The sequence below is a fragment of the Bos grunniens genome, chromosome 14 (genome assembly GCF_055505025.1).
Source record: "Bos grunniens cultivar Pamir isolate PY7600 chromosome 14, Bosgru_T2T1.0, whole genome shotgun sequence".
Classification (NCBI taxonomy): Eukaryota; Metazoa; Chordata; class Mammalia; order Artiodactyla; family Bovidae; genus Bos; species Bos grunniens.
Genome location: NC_141178.1, coordinates 68,627,478 through 68,643,622, shown reverse-complemented (window position 1 = coordinate 68,643,622; position 16,145 = coordinate 68,627,478). Strand labels below are relative to the sequence as shown.

General features: G+C 43.1%; 2 protein-coding genes across 10 annotated transcripts in view; one reads left to right on the top strand and one right to left on the bottom strand.

The window, feature by feature from the left end:
* LOC147359619 (uncharacterized) overlaps positions 1 to 16,145 on the bottom strand; it is a 134,603-nt gene that overhangs the window by 21,443 nt on the left and 97,015 nt on the right. The window lies entirely within an intron of this gene.
* LOC147359624 (MAP/microtubule affinity-regulating kinase 3-like) lies at positions 12,484 to 15,607 on the top strand. The gene has a single exon (XM_086337226.1). It carries the CDS (start codon positions 13,347 to 13,349, stop codon positions 15,270 to 15,272), a length of 1,926 nt encoding a protein of 641 aa, XP_086193352.1. The 5' UTR covers positions 12,484 to 13,346; the 3' UTR covers positions 15,273 to 15,607.

Genomic DNA, 16,145 nt, shown 5'->3' with positions numbered 1-16,145 from the left:
AGCTTAATTGGCTCATGCTTGCCCATGGGCTCCCTTTACATGGGGTTTAGTCTAAATGTATAAAAATACATAGATTCCCAATCCTTATCCCTTGAGATCATCCTAATTCTGTCCCAGTAAGTCTATGCCCTGGGTTTCTCTAGTTTTAGAAGCTTCAGGCTGATTTCAGTTCCAGGTATGAGAACCACTCACTTGAATCAACTCAAAGACCTTTCTGTTCCTAAGAGTCAATGAGTCAGCCAGGTGAGTAAGCTGTAACATCTTGTCACCCCACAGATATTGACATGCCTGGTATGGTTCCCTGGAAATAGGCATCTGACTTCATTAGGCCGCCTCTTAGATGTGCATCTGAAAGCTGCAAGCCAGGTATGAGAGGATACCCATCCAGTTTTATGTCAGTTCCTCAGTCAAGAGTATACTTTTTACTGGGATCCCCTGCACAAACTTCAGAGATTTTCTCAGGATCCTTGTGTGAATCTGATGAGTTCAGATGTCAGTCACCATCCATGCTCTGTGTTTCTCCAGTCCCCGGAGCTAAGCCAATCACTTAGAGGCATCAGCTCATGGTAGAAGATTCTATCTCTTGCTCCTAGGTTCTTTCCTTATTGAAACCTCAAACCCCATTTCGTCTAGACCCATGATCTGAACTTTCCTCTTTGCAAAATGTCCAGAACCAAGAAGCAACATTGAAACTTTGTCACCTGGGTGTGTGTAAGGACTTGGGGTAAGTACAACTACAGGATGGACAATCACCCTGTAATCTTCTTTAGCACGCCACATCAATAGGAGCCAATAATTCTTTCTGCAGCTTTTCTCTGATAGCACCTAACACCACTGTAGTCTGACAAACACTTGTGTACTTTCTTACCCAATAAGTCTCCTCCAGAAAACTACTGTTATGAGGACAGAGACTTGGACTTGCCTTGTTCACTCACATCCCCAGCACCTAGCAAAAAGCCTGGCACACAGTGCTGAGGGAAGTTTCACTCAATAATAAAGGACAAGAGGAGAGTGAAAAAGTTGGCTAAAAGCTCAACATTCAGAAAACGAAGATCATGGCATCTGGTTCCATCACTTCATGGGAAATAGATGGGGAAACAGTGTCAGACTTTTATCTTTTTGGGCTCCAAGATCACTGCAGATGGTGACTGCAGCCATGAAATTAAAAGACGCTTACTCCTTGGAAGGAAAGTTATGAGCAACCTAGATAGCATATTAAAAAGCAGAGACATTACTTTGCCAACAAAGGTCCGTCTAGTCAAGGCTATGGTTTTTCCAGTGGTCCTATATGGATGTGAGTGTTGGACTGTGAAAAAAGCTGAGCGCCAAAGAATTGATGCTTTTGAACTGTGGTGTTGGAGAAGACTCATGAGAGTCCCTTGGACTGCAAGAAGATCCAACCAGTCCATTCTTAAGGAGATCAGTCCTGGGTGTACTTTGGAAGGAATGATGCTAAAGGTGAAACTCCAGTACTTTGGCCACCTCATGCGAAGAATTGACTCATTGGAAAAGACTCTGATGCTGGGAGGGATTGGGGGCAGGAGGAGAAGGGGACGACAGAGGATGAGATGGCTGGATGGCATCCCCGACTCGATGGATGTGAGTCTGAGTGAACTCCGGGAGTTGATGATGGACAGGGAGGCCTGGTATGCTGCGATTCATGGGGTCGCAAAGAGTCGGACACGACTGAGCGACTGATCTGATCTGATCTGATCTGAGTGGGAAAAAAAAAGTACAGAGAGGTCTAGTAAGTTTCTTGAAACTGCACAGCTAAAAAGTAGCTGAGCCAGAACCCAAATCGTCCACACTGTTAACCTGAACTCTTCATCTCTAGGCTACAGTGCCTAGCAAGTTCATATCTTGCAAGTCTTATCAATGCATTCCTTTTAAGGAAGGAACCACTTTCTTCCTTTTTCTACCCTCTCAAGGAAAACTGTGTTTAGAATGTTCTGATAATCCTATTACAATATAAAAACCTCAGAGAAATGTGAAAACATTGAGTTCTAATAGCACTGCAGGTGCTGTGTGTATTCTGATTTTACTAAAGTAAAAAATTGGATTGCAAAAGAAAATCAAGTAGTAAGAGAGATAACATCAGGCACCAGATCTGGCTCTCCCTGATGACATTCTTACTCATGGGTATGGTAGCCAAGAAGAAACAAACTTTTAAAAATGCCCAAATCATCACCCCAAAAGTAGATGATATGTAAGCACTAAAAATTATTTTATTCTGCTCTGGGGCCCACTTTATACTCCACTCTTCATTTCTCCAGCTCCTTATGAGCCTGTGCTGCAGAAGCTCTCTATCCCCAAGTGGAAGTGCTCATTTCCCCACTTATCTGAGGGGGCAACAGGTCAAGATAACACGATGTACTGAGAAATGACTGGGTCCTTCCAGGGTTTACATGTCCTTAGAGTAATAGGTCCAGAGGACCCCTGACTCCTGCCTGGAGACTTCCGTTCCCCACCAGACGGAAGTTCCATGAAGACAGAAGAGCATTTACCCTCCTCGCTGTCATAGCCCCAGCGCTTAGCTCAGAGCCCCTCCTGTCAGGTGTTCTCAATAAATACCCCACGGACGTAAAACCTGCTTGCAGCCAGTGGTGCAACTGGAAGCAGTTTTGTCCCCGAGGGACACTGGACAGTGTCTGGAGAAGTTTTTGTCGTTATACCTCATGAGGAAGGGGTGGAGAGGACCGATACAACGGGCTACCTGGTGGAGGTCAGGGATGCTGGTAAAACCCTAGGATGGACAGGACAGCTTCCATAACAATTTCCCAAAGTATCAACCCTGCTGAGGTTGAGAAACTCTGTTCTAATACACTGTAGCCCTTCGATTAATTAAAAAAAAAACAAACTGAGAACTGAAGAGATGATATTTGTGACTCAATCTTGCCCCTCAGAATGGTGGCAGAGTCAGACCTAGGGCCTGACTCCCAGTCCAGGCTCCTTTCCTCACTTATTACTACTCCAAAAATCAGGACAAGCCTCTTCACAGCTCTCGTGTGGTTTCTCAGGCCAAACAAGCTCATGCTAAAAAGAGAATGCTATTTTCACTTAAAAAAAAAAAAAAACTACATATCTTAGTGTATATAAATAAGGCAAATGTTTCATATATATGTAGACTTGACTGCCTTTTCCTTCTTTAGTTTTCTTCAGACTGTTGAGACACTGCTTTTTTATCATTCATTTTTCTAAAGATGGGTTTATATCTAGTTGTGTGCTGTGCTAAATCACTTCAGTTGTCTGACTCTTTGTGACCCCATGGACCATAGCTCACCAGGCTCCTCTGTCCATGGGATTCTCCAGGCAAGAATACTGGAGTGGGTTGCCATTTCCTCCTCCAGGGGATCTTCCCGATCCAGGGATCAAACTTGTGTCTCTTCTGTCTCCTGTACTGGCAGGTGGGTTCTTTACCACTAGCGCCACCTGGGAAGCCCAGTGGTTGGTTTAAGGGTGATAAATAAGGACAAGAAGGCGACTCTTGAGCTCTCTTTCTTCATTCTATCTTTAAAGGGAGTCATCTGAAACAAGGAAAAGTTAAATCTGCTAAATTTGAACAGTAGGTGCATTAACAACTTTTGTATTTTTCTAACTCTAAGCAACATGACCTGAACGCAAGCATTTCCTCAAGTCGCTGACCATCCCCTAGATGACCATGTTGCTACAAGTCCTCTCTTTGATAAGGAAGATTAATATCACCTTCTTTAGATAACATTTTCCAAAGCACTTATCCTTGCAATCCTAATACATGCACTTTGTTGATGTCTAAATTGGTCTTTAATATAAAACTATATTCCTGTGTATGGTGAAGGGGTAGGCTTCCTCTAATGCAGTTCCGATTATCTCACTTCTAACGAGTGAGTTCGCTTGGCTAAGAGGAAGAGAGCGGGCTGCGCTGGTGAACTCTAAAGACTTCTGACCCCTTTTTACATTCCTCCAGGCTCTAGTCTGACAAATTCTCAAATTTACTGTAGGATAAGGCACTAGGAGAAGAAAATAAAAGAGAACCACTGGTGTAAGACACATGGATTGGTGTTCGGCTGACTACCCGAAAAAAAACCAAGACTAACAAGATTAAAATAACTTCAACACTTCATGTGAAAGAGGCACGGATGAGCGCTCATTAAGGCAGCACAGAAAAGAACATAGCAGTTTTTGGTACAAGCAGCCTGGTCTTGGGAGCCTTGACCTTGCATAGGAGGAAAGAAATAAAACAGGTGGGAGCAAGTCAAGCCTGTCCCATCAGTGTGGAGAACGGACTTCTGCTTTTGATAACGGAGTCTCTCTTCCCTGACCCCAAGGCCCATAGCAAACACACTCAGGAGCATGCATCAATCCATCCATCCATCACTCTGCACCATGTCCTGTGTGTGGCCTAACAGATCGTAAGATGATTAAACCATCACTGTTGCTCTCAAGTGCCTGGAAGTCTGGCTCAAAAGACTGATAGAAAACAAGAAAGATTAAGGCAATATAACCTGGTAAATGAAACAAAGATAATCGAAACCTAGATTTTGTACTTCAGGTCTAAGCAGGGGGCCAGAGCAGAAAAGATGGCTCAGTTTAATACAGTTCTTAAGAGCCAGGGTGGAAATTCAAAGTGCCATTGGCATTAGCAAGCAGAGTCGGGGATGCCTTCTCAAAGCTAAAATTTCACAAGGATCTCACCAGGCTGAAAGATCAGGCAGGGAATTCCAGGCCAATGGAAAAACATGCCAGAAAGCTTACTGGTGGGAAAGCCCAAGAAATAGCTTCAGTTCAGTTCAGTCACTCAGTCGTGTCTGACACTTTGCAACCCCATGGACTGCAGCATGCCAGGCCTCCCTGTCCATCACCAATTCCCAGGGTTTACTCAAACTCATGTCCATTGAGTCAGTGATACCATCCAACCATCTCATCCTCTGTCATCCCCTTCTCCTCCTGCCTTCCATCTTGCTCAGCATCAGAGTCTTTTCAAATGAGTCAGTTTTTTTGCATCAGGTGGCCAAAGTATTGGAGCTTCAGCATCAGTCCATCCAATGAATATTCAGGACTGATAACCTTTACGATGGACTGGCTGGATCTCCTTGCAGTCCAAGGGACTCTCAAGAGTCTTCTCCAACACCACAGTTTAAAAGCATCAATTCTTCAGCGCTCAGCTTTCTTTATAGTCCAACTCTCACATCCATATGTGACTACTGGAAAAACCATAGCTTTGTCTAGCTGGACCTTTGTTGGCAAAGTAATGTCTCTGCTTTTTAATATGCTGTCTAGGTTTGTCATAACTTTCCTTCCAAGGACCAAACGTTTTTTAATTTCATGGCTGCAGTCACCATCTGCGGTGATTCTGGAACCCCCAAAAGTAAAGTCTGTCACTGTTTCCATTGCTTCTTTTAGAAAAGGCAAATATACTTATGGACTTGTAAATCCATAAGTCATGTGGAGTCAAAGAAAGGCTTTTAACCATGGAAATTACACAAAACAGATTACAGTGGAATCCTCAAGGAACTGTGCAGAGGACTTGGAGAAGTAAGCCCAGAGGCAGGAGAACTGTTAGAAGACCCAAGACCAGGTCGTAGATGAGGCCCTCGATTAAGGCAGTGTCTTTAGGGACAGAGAAGGGATAATGGATTTGGTAGATATTTTGGACAAATAGCTAAATCAAGATGTACCACATTCTTGAGTAAATATTTGAACTTGACGCTGTGCTACAACTGGGGTCCCAAAAATTAAAGGAAATGACAGGTACTAATATCTCCCAGCACAAGTGTAGGAGAACTACCGTGAAGAAGAGTCACTTCATTCAGGCATTTGTGCTCTGCAAAGGTGCCAGGACAAAACTAAATACTTTATTTCACTATGTATTTACGAAGTACTTCACTCACCCCAAATTTTCATTTGGGATGTATTACACTCCCTACATACAGAATCTCATTCGCTATCTTAAAAAAGGTTTTAAAAAGAAGTTTTATTATTTTACATATTTTTAGACAATAAAGCCAAGTTTTATGTTTTAAGTACCTTGACCAAAGTCACAGTTAATAAACTGGTGGCTTACACATATCGGGGAACAAAGCAAGAAAATATTTCAACAATATTACATTGAATTTAAAAAAGTCTGTATCCCAGAAGTTTATGTGGCCAAGTCTCTGACCATTAAATAAATACCCAGAGGAGACAGTTTCTTTCAAACATTGCTGGTGGAAATGAAAATTGGTGTGCTCCATCTGGAAGGGAATTTGGAGATACTTAACAAAATTTCATATGCACCAATGTTTTGACTCAGAAATTTCACTTCTAGTAATTTATCCAACAGCTACAACTTCAAAAATATGAAAATAAATATGAACATTTTTTGTTGTAGCATTGCTTTCATATGCAAAATACTGGAAACAACCGAAATGTCCATGAATTGAAGAGTTATTGAATAAACTATAGTCCATCCATACACTGGATGCTAGGTAGCCCTTAAAAAAGAGAGGTGTGTGTGTGTGTGGGGGGCAATTTCCCCGAATTGGTATGGAATGACTTTAATGATCTGATTTTTAAGTGAAAAAGAGCTGTCTAAACTGTTTTCTGTAGAGTATGTTATAGCAAGAATCCTGTTAGGTCATTTAGCCAGACGCCCCCCTTCCCCTAATGTTTTCTTAACCACTGCCTTGTTCTTTGGCTACAAATTCCCATTGGTCCAGGCTGTACACAGAGTTGAGCCCAATCTCATGACTCCACTGTAAAATCCCACTACAATGGTCCCTCCACCTACCATGATGGTCCTGAACAAAGTCTGCCTTACCATCTGTAACACACATCATGGAGTATTTTTTCTTTAACATTAGCAAATTTGTTTGTGATGCAAGGGTGTGAGTTAGAAATTCGGAAACTAGTTTACATGTATACTTGGATTATAGTAAGTGACTATGAGGTGAAAAATGAGGGCCAAGTTTCTCCCAGTCAGAGAAAGGAGCTATAAATAAGGAAAGAAAGTGACAATAAATCCAGTGATGTGGGACTGGGATTAGAACTATCAGTATGAGCTCATAGTTTTAATATGTGTGTGCATAGATAGACACAGAAATGAACATATATATGCATATCTTACATTAATAATACATACTTTTTAAAGCTATCTTTCCTGAGAAATCTGAGAAGCAATAACATCTCAGCAGCAAAAACATAGGATATCTAGTGGACATCTTTCAGTTTCTAAGTATATTTAATAAAAGGAAATAGAGATCCTTGAAGATGTAGGAAATTAGAGGACAGGAGCATTAAAAATCACATGTATAAAATGAGCCTGGACTATTTATGGCACCAAAAATCAAGAAGGAAATATTCAATAAATGATGTGAACATGTTAAGAAAGACACATGGACTAAATTGAATAAGCTCCCACTGACTAAATCTGGGACAGTTTGAGCAACAACATAAATAAAAGTAGTAACAATTATAGGCTAAAATTGTAGGCTAAAATAAATATCTATGAATCCACACTAATACAAAAAATAAATGAATAATAAATAAGTGGAGATGAAGGACTTGCTCTTCCTTACAGTACAATTCAATTAACAATTTTATAAGGAATGATGAAAATTAAAAATGACCACTAGTAAACATCACAGTGAATATTGTTGCAGAAAAGTAATCACTGAAGGATGCTAAAGTTAATGGGCAAAAGTGAGATGAGAAACAGGGTACTTGAATAGTCTCAAAGTACCTCCCCACAAGATATTTATTCATGACAAATGGAAAACACATTTACAGTGGATAATTCTATCATTCAGCACCTTAACCAAGTGATCAAAATCGATATCATTAGTGGCACAAACTGCACTCATGCACCTTCTGAAATGACGCACAGACAAGGATAAAGGTCATAACATCACTTCAGTAGTGATCTTGACAAAAATGCTTTATCCCTTCTAATCAGACAAATCCAGGCTGAGGGGCACTTGATAAGATAACTACTAGGTTGTTGTTGTTTAGTTGCTAAGTCGTGTCCAACTCTTTGCAACCTCATGGACTGTAGCCCATCAGGCTCCTCTGTCCATGGGTTTCCCCAGGCAAGAATACTGGAGGGGGTTGCCATGTCCCTCTTCAGGGGATCTTTCCAACCCAGGGATCAAAGCCATATCTCATGCATTGGCAGGTGGATTCTTTACCACTGAGCCAGCAGGGAAGCCCAATAACTACCTGGTAGTACTCCTCAAAAATGTCAAAGCCATCAAAAAGAAGGAAAGAAAAAAAGGTAAAAGGAAGGACAGAAGAGGGAAGGAAGGAAAGGGAGGGGAAAAAAAAAAAAAGGGAATGAAAGACCAAGGATTTCACAGAGAGACTAAAAAAGACAGATAACCAAGTTAAAGAAGGAGTCTAGACCGGATCCTGGACTGGAAAAAAGACGGATCCAGTCCAGTGGAATAACTGGTAAAATTCAAATATGGTCTATAATAACTAGTACATCAATGTTAATTTCCTGATTTTAATCACTGTAATGTGTAAAATACCCACATTAGGAGAAGCTGGTTGAAGGTACATGGGAATTTTGTGCTATTTTTCAAGTTTCCATAAGTGGAAACGGTCTTATTTTTGTTGTTTAGTCACTAAATTGTGTCTGACTCTTTCAGATCCCATGGACTATAGCCTAACAAGGTCATTTGTCCATGGAATTTCCCAGGCAAGAATACTGCAGTGGGTTGCCATTTCCTTCTCCAGGGATCCTCCTGACCCAGGGATCAAATCCACGTCTCCTACGTTGGAAGGCAGGTTCTTTACCACTAAACTAACCAGGGAAGCCCATGTTACTACCATACCGTCTTGATTATTATGGTTTTGTAGTAAGTTCTGAAATTGAGAAGTCTGAGCCCTCTTACTTTGTTCTTTTTTTTTTTTTTTTAGATTGTTTGGCTACCCTGGGTCCTTTATAATTCCATATGAATGTTAGGATCAGCTTGTCAATTTCTGCAAAGAAGTTAGGGTTTTGATAGGCATTATCTTGAGTCTGCAGATCAATTTGCTGTCATGTGAATAATATACAGTTTTGTGCTCCATCAATTTATGATGTATTTTCATTTATTTAGTAGGTCTTCTTTCATATCCTTAAAACTTTCCTATGGTTTTATACTTTTTACTTATTAAAACTCTTCCCTCTATGATCAACTGCTTTTGAACTTTAAACTCATTTAACATGGGTCTGTTTCTTTACTCTAATTATACTCCATGACTCATGTCTATTTTGAGTCTGCTCATGTCTACTCAAAATGCATGGGTGCTGCTCTATTTCACTTATAACAGCTTTGCAGGACCCTTTGACATCAGATAAGGGAAGTCTTTCTATACTTCCAATAATTTGCGTTTCTCAAAATCTTTTGTCCTCACTCATTCTCCCATATGAATGTCAAATTTATCTTAAGTTCTGAAAAAAAAAAGAATTCTACAGCAATCTGAATTGGAAATAACTGTTTCAGTTCATTTAATGGAATAGGGTCCATTATAGCACTGAAAGAACCTTTATGTGTTCAACTTTTATGTTATTTATGTTTCAAGAAAGTGTTATATTTTCTTTATGGGTCCTGTGAGGGTTAATTTTATGCATCACTTCTCACCCATACCTGATCAGGTGACATTTTAATGCGATTTTAGACTTGGAATCAATGTTGGAATGGCTTAAGACATCTAGGGATATTGAGATTACTGTATTTTAATAGCACATGAGGATGGACATGAATTGGGGGAACGAAAGGCAGAATGCTATAGACCAAACTGTTTTCCCTCAAAATGTATATTCTGAAGCCCTAAGCACCAGTGTGACTCTATTTGGAGATAGGCTCTATAGGGAGGTTAGTGGTTAAATGAGGCCAAAGGCTGGGGCCTTAATCCAATAGGAAATGTCCTTCTAAGAAGAGGAAGAGACATCAGAACACTCTCATTCTGTGTGTACACAGAGAAGAGGTTATGTGAGGATGTAGACAGAGGAGCCTGGGGGGCTACAGTCCTGTCCATGGGGTTGCAGAGGAGTCGGACATCATTCAGTGACTTAACAACAACAATACTAGAAGGCGGCTGTGTACATGCCAGTAAGAGAAGTCTGATCGAAACCAACCCTGACAACACCTAGATTTTGGACTTAAATCTTTAGAACTGTGAAAAAATATAAATGTCTGCTGTTTAAGGCACCCAGTGTGTTTTTCTGTTACAGTGCCCTGCAGACTATTTGGGCTTACTAGGAACAGAGGAGCCTGGTGGGCTGCCATCTATGGGGTCGCACAGAGTCGGACATGACTGAAGCGACTTAGCAGCAGCAGCAGCAGGTAGCGCTAGCAGTAAAGAACCCACCTGCCAAGGCAGGTGACACAAGAGATGCTGATTCAATTCCTGGGCTGGGAAGATCCCCTGGAGGTGGGCATGGCAAGCTACTTCAGTATTCTTGACTGCAGAATCCCAAAGAGAGAGGAGCCTGTCGGGCTATATAGTCTATAGGGATACAAAGAGTTGTACATGACTGAAGTGACTTAGCACATATGCACACAGACCATTACTAATACAGGGTCTACACATTTCATAAAAAATTCTATTGGATATTTTTTACTATATTGTTCAAGGTGGTATCCGGAATACAGCTTCTGAGATGTTACTGCAAGTATTGCTAGTGTTCCTCAGTTCCATTTCTTGAAGTCTGCTCTTATTGCTATTTATTGCCTCACATCAGTTTATTTTGTAGCTTCTGTCACTTAGCTGATGCATTCAAAGGGATCCAACCCTGGTTTACCTTCATATTGGAAGACAAGACTTACAAATGCTATCCTTGAGGTCAGAAACATACATTTATTTTAGAGACTAATTAGATTTTTCCCCCAAATTAAAAAAAGAAGTATTAGAAATGTTTATTATATATTAGTCTCAAATCAAATTGAAAACAAAAAATGGAGCTTCAAATCAAAGTTACAATAGTGTTAGCTTTCCTTTTTTTTAAACTTTTATACTCATCTTTCGGTGTCATATCTTTTTGTCTAGACAGTGTGTTGAAAAGCAGAGATGTTACTCTGTCGACAAAGGTCTGTAGAGCCTTCCCAGTGGTCACATATGGTTGTGAGAGCTAGACTGTAAAGAAGGCAGAGTGACAAAGCATTGATGCCCTTAAACAGTGGTGCTGGAGAAGACTCCTGGGAGTCCTGTGGACAGCCAAGAGATCAAACTAGTCAATCTTAAAGGAAATCAACCCTGAATACTCATTGGAAGGACTGATACTGAAGCTCCAGTATTTTGGTCACCTGATGCAAATAGCTAACTCTTTGGAAAGGTCCCTGAAGCTGGGAAAGATTGAGGGCAGAAGGAGAAGAGGGCGTCAGAGGATGAGATGGCTGGATGGCATCACTGACACAATGGATACGAACTTGGGCAAACTTCAGGAGATGGTGAGGGACAGGGAGGCCTGGCATGCTGCCATCCATGCGGTCACAAAGGGTCGGATACACCGCCGTGACTGAACAACAACAACATAGCTAATGAACAATGTGATAATTTCAGGTGACAAAGAAGGAACTCAGCCATACATACACGTGTATCCATTCTCCCCCAAACTCCTCTCCCAGCTAGGCTGCCACGTATCATTGAGTGGAATTCCTTGTGCTACACAGTAGGTCCTTGCTGGTTATCCATTTTAATTAGAGCAGTGTAGCGCTAGTTTTTGGAGAAGGCAATGGCACCCCACTCCAGTACTCTTGCCTGGAAAATCCCATTTCTTGCCTGGAAAAAACTCCACCAGACGGAGGAGTCTGGTGGGCTGCAGTCCATGGGGTCGTGAAGAGTCGGACGCTACTGAGCGACTTCCCTTTCACTTTTCACTTTCATGCATTGGAGAAGGAAATGGCAACCCACTCCAGTGTTCTTGCCTGGAGAATCCAGGGACGGGGGAGCCTGGTGCACTGCCGTCTATGGGGTCACACAGAGTCGGACACGACTGAAGTGACTTAGCAGCAGCAGCAGCAGCACTACCTTTTCTAATCATCCATTTATCTCCTTTTACCAGAGATCTTCATCTCTTCATAAGGCTTAGAGTTACTGTTGAGGATCTTTCATTCCAACCTGAAGGACTCCCTGCTCAGGAAGGTCGGGTGGTGGAGAATGCTCGCACCTCTCATGAACTGGGAATGCCTTAATCACTGTTTCATTTTCGAAGGACAGTTTTGCTAAACATAGGATTCTTGGTTAACAGCTTCTTTCCTTCAACGTTTCAAAGACACTGACCCGTGTCATCTGACTTCTGAGGCTCCCGATGAGAAATCTGCTCTTGATCCTCCTGGAAAATCTTCTCTCAGCTTCATAAACATTAATAATGTGCTTTACTAGTGTCTCACACAATAGAACATTTTCCTGTAGTTTCAAGTCAGTTAAATCATCACTTTGCGACCAGAGTTTAAGGAAAAGAATTGAATATTTCAAGTGTAGACATAATGAGGTCTTTTAAATTATTATTAATTTTTCAAACAAGAAATGAAAAAGTTGCTGGGGCTTCCTACAGATTTTAATTTCTAACAAAGTGAATACCAGTCTCTAATATATTTAAAGAAAAATCTCTTGGGGACCTTTTTGCTAAGTGTAAAGAGGCCCTGAAGCTGAAAAGGGAGAAAACCATTGGGTTTATCCCCAGTCACGATTGGTCCATTTCTTGCTCTGACCTCACAGGGCATCACTATGATGAAACTCACAAAAACCCTTTATAAGACCCTGGCTGGGTGCAGGATTTTGTCCACAGAGCCCAGGAAGCTGATTTTGGTGACCTGACAGCTGGACCTACAGTTAGCGAGATTTTTTCCGTGTTTTTATAGTGTTGCTGATTTTGTTCCTTTTTCTCATTTTTATTTTTCTCTTTTTCCTTTGTCTTTTTCTCATTTTTTAAATTTTTCTTATCATTTTTTCTTTCATTTTTGTTTCTCATTTTTTTTGTTTCTTTTTTTCCCCATTTTTTCCCCTTAGTTCTTTTTCTCATTTTATCTTATTTTTTTTTTTTTTTAGTTAGTGTTGCCAGTACTAGTATAGAGAGTATCATTGATATAGTTAGCATAGTTGTTATAGCTAGTGGTTTGTTAGCATAGATAGTACAGTTAGTGTTAGCACTGTTAGTATCCTTGCTACACTTAGCATAAGTTAGTATAGTTAATAGTTACTGACATAGTTAGTGTTAGCACTGTTAGTATAGTTATTAGCATTAGGATAGTTTATAGCACTGTTAGCATACACGGTATTGTTAGAACAGTTAGCATTCTTAGTGAGGGCTTAGCGGTAGTGAGTATAGTTAGTGGTAGAGTTAGTATAGTTAGGTAATTAGTATAGCTTAGTGGTAGTTAGTGTAGTTAGGGATCCAGGACCTCATGGCCATCTCTGTTAACAACAGTGTTCATATTGAGAATTATGATATCCTTCAAACAATTGGTGAAGGCCAATTCGCCAAAGTGAAGTTGGCCCGGCATGTTCTGACCAAGGAGGTGGTAGCCATTAAGGTCATTCAAAAGACCAATCAGAGCTCCTCCGGCCTCAAGGAATGGAATCAAGAGATTGATAGCCTAAACACATTAAGCCACCCAAATATTGTAAAACTATTGGAAGTTATTGACACGGAGGAGGCTCTATTTATAGTAATGGAGTACGTCAGTGGAGGAGACTTGTCCACCTACTTGGAGGCCAAAGGCCGCTTGACGGAGGGGGAGGCCCGAGGCCTGTTCCGCCAGCTGCTCTCGGCTCTGCAGCACTGCCACCAGAGGGGCGTGGTGCACCGGGATTTGAAGCTGGGCAACCTCCTCCTCGACGCCAACAACAACGTCAAGATCTCTGACTTCGGCCTTAGCAACCAGTGGCACCCAGGAAAGAAGCTAGACACTTTCTGCGGCAGCCCTGCGTACATGGCCCCAGAACTCTTCCTGAGGATGCCTTACACAGGCCCAGAGGTGGATGTGTGGAGCCTCGGCGTCATCCTGTACACGATGGTAACTGGATCCCTCCCCTTCAGGGGACAAGATTTCTGGGAGCTGCAGCAGCGTGTGCTTAGGGGGCAGTACCATGTGCCCAAATCTCTATCCAATGAGATAACAGACCTTTTAGACAGAATGCTAATGCTCAGTCCTACCAACAGAGGTACTTTAGATGATGTTTGGCAGCATCCATGGGTGAACATGGGCCAGGAAGAGCCACTCCCACCAGCCTGTGAAGAGCACCCTGGGATGACAGGAGAGTTGATACTGGGCTGGTGCAGGGACCACATCCAGGGCTTAGACGTAAGCAGTATCAGTGACATGAATGTACCCAAGGTGAGGGTACGCACCATCATTGTGAGGCCGTTCGTTTCCTCCGACCTCAGCAGCCAAGAACATATGCCTCCCGCCACCCCTGAGGAGTCCGTGCTTATTCCCGACTGGCTTTGGGAGACCATTCAGCAGGAGAACCAGGAGTCAACGGAGAAGACCAGAGAGCCTGCCACTCCCCCACCCTGCCCGGAAGCGAGGACCGTCACCCCCAGCCCAGCCCCCTCCACCTACAGCACCAGAGATGCCAGCAGCCCCCGAGCCACCGATCACGCCGGTGACCGGCACGACACGTGTGGGACCAGGCTCACCTGCGACACCTGTGGCAGAAGTGACAGCAGCCACACCCATGATACCAGTGTTACTCGTGGCACCAGAGACGCCTGTGACACCATCAGCACCTGCGACACCATCAGCACCTGTGACAGCTGCGATACCAGAGGTACCAGCCTCACCTGTGATGCCTGCAGCACCTGTGACACCAGCCTCACCTGTGACCCCAGCCTCATCTATGACGCCCTAAGCACCCAGGACACCACTGGGGCCTGCAACCTATACGACAACCATGGCACCTGTGATACCTGTGACACCAGTGTCACCAGTGACAGCTGCCTCACCAGGGACACCAGAGGCACCCGTGACACCAGTGGTGACCACGCCACCCATGATACTCATGCCACCGTTACCCGTGACACCAGGGGCACCCGTGACACAGATGGCACTCACGGCACCTGTGACACCTGCAACACCAGTGGCACCCATGACATCGGCGGTAAAGTCCCAGAAGGAACCCACTGCCTCCCGGATGTGCCTGATGCGGGAAGCTCCACCCTTGTTGGGCAGCCCGAGAATATGTCCCCAGTCACTCCCTCTGGCCTCACCCAGAAAAAGAAGGGGGTGGCTGGGAGAATCTGGAGATGTCTATCTAAATATCTTTGTTGTGGGCTGCCCAGCATGAGGACTAATAATAAAGTTATACCAGACAAAGATAGTGGATGACCTGCAAAGCTCCCTGGGACCTGGTCATGTTCCCACCTGGAGGACGGGATTCAAATCCAGTACCTCTACCGCCTTCAGGAAAGCCTCCTATCCAAAACCCTGGCCAGCTCAGACGATGCTCTGGAGTGGTCTGGGTGACCAGAAGAGGCACCACCCTGGCCTGGCTGCCTCTCCTCCTCTGCTGGGTGAAACTTCAGAGACTGGACTGTCCCCTGGGGCATGTCCCCCACCCCCCACACTTCTGTCTTTCATGTTGGTGGGGGAGGGGATAGTTATTGCCAACTCCTTGGTTCTTCTCTTGGTTTAGTCTTAATAAACTTTATGCTCCAGAAAGATGTATTGCACTGCTCTGCGTTCTCTCTGGTTAGAGAAGTGTGTAGTCATGTAGTACTTAGAGTTAATGACCAAAGAATTAGTGCAATCATTCCCAAGAGCAAATATTGCTGCCCTGCACTGCAGTGCAGACATGCAGAAAGAGTGTATTATCCCCCTGCACTGACATTACCTAATATTTTCAGCAGGGGCAAAGGAAACTTTGGGTCCCTGCGCCAGGGCTAATAGGACCGGGACGTCTAGGATAGGATAATAAGTCCTGTGAACCAGCCAGTGTGTGGTGTGGTCAGGTCCCTGTGCGGATGACTTTCCTGAATATCCTGCAGGAGCTGGGCTCTCTCCTTCCCCTATGGGGAGGGACCCTGATGCGTGGCGTTTTTAAAATTTTTTTGATGTGGATCATTTTTACAGACTATTGAATTAAATAAAATGATGGGTAGAGGAGAGGAATTTTGGCAGTCCTTGCACTAGGCAGAAGGAAGAGAGATGAATAGTCTGTGCCCTCTGGGTTTGCTCACGCATGTTCTGCATGCTTATGCA

Excerpts from the sequence above, each read along its gene's own strand:
- LOC147359624 (XM_086337226.1), top strand. The coding sequence starts at position 13,347 with ATGGCCATCTCTGTTAACAACAGTGTTCATATTGAGAATTATGATATC.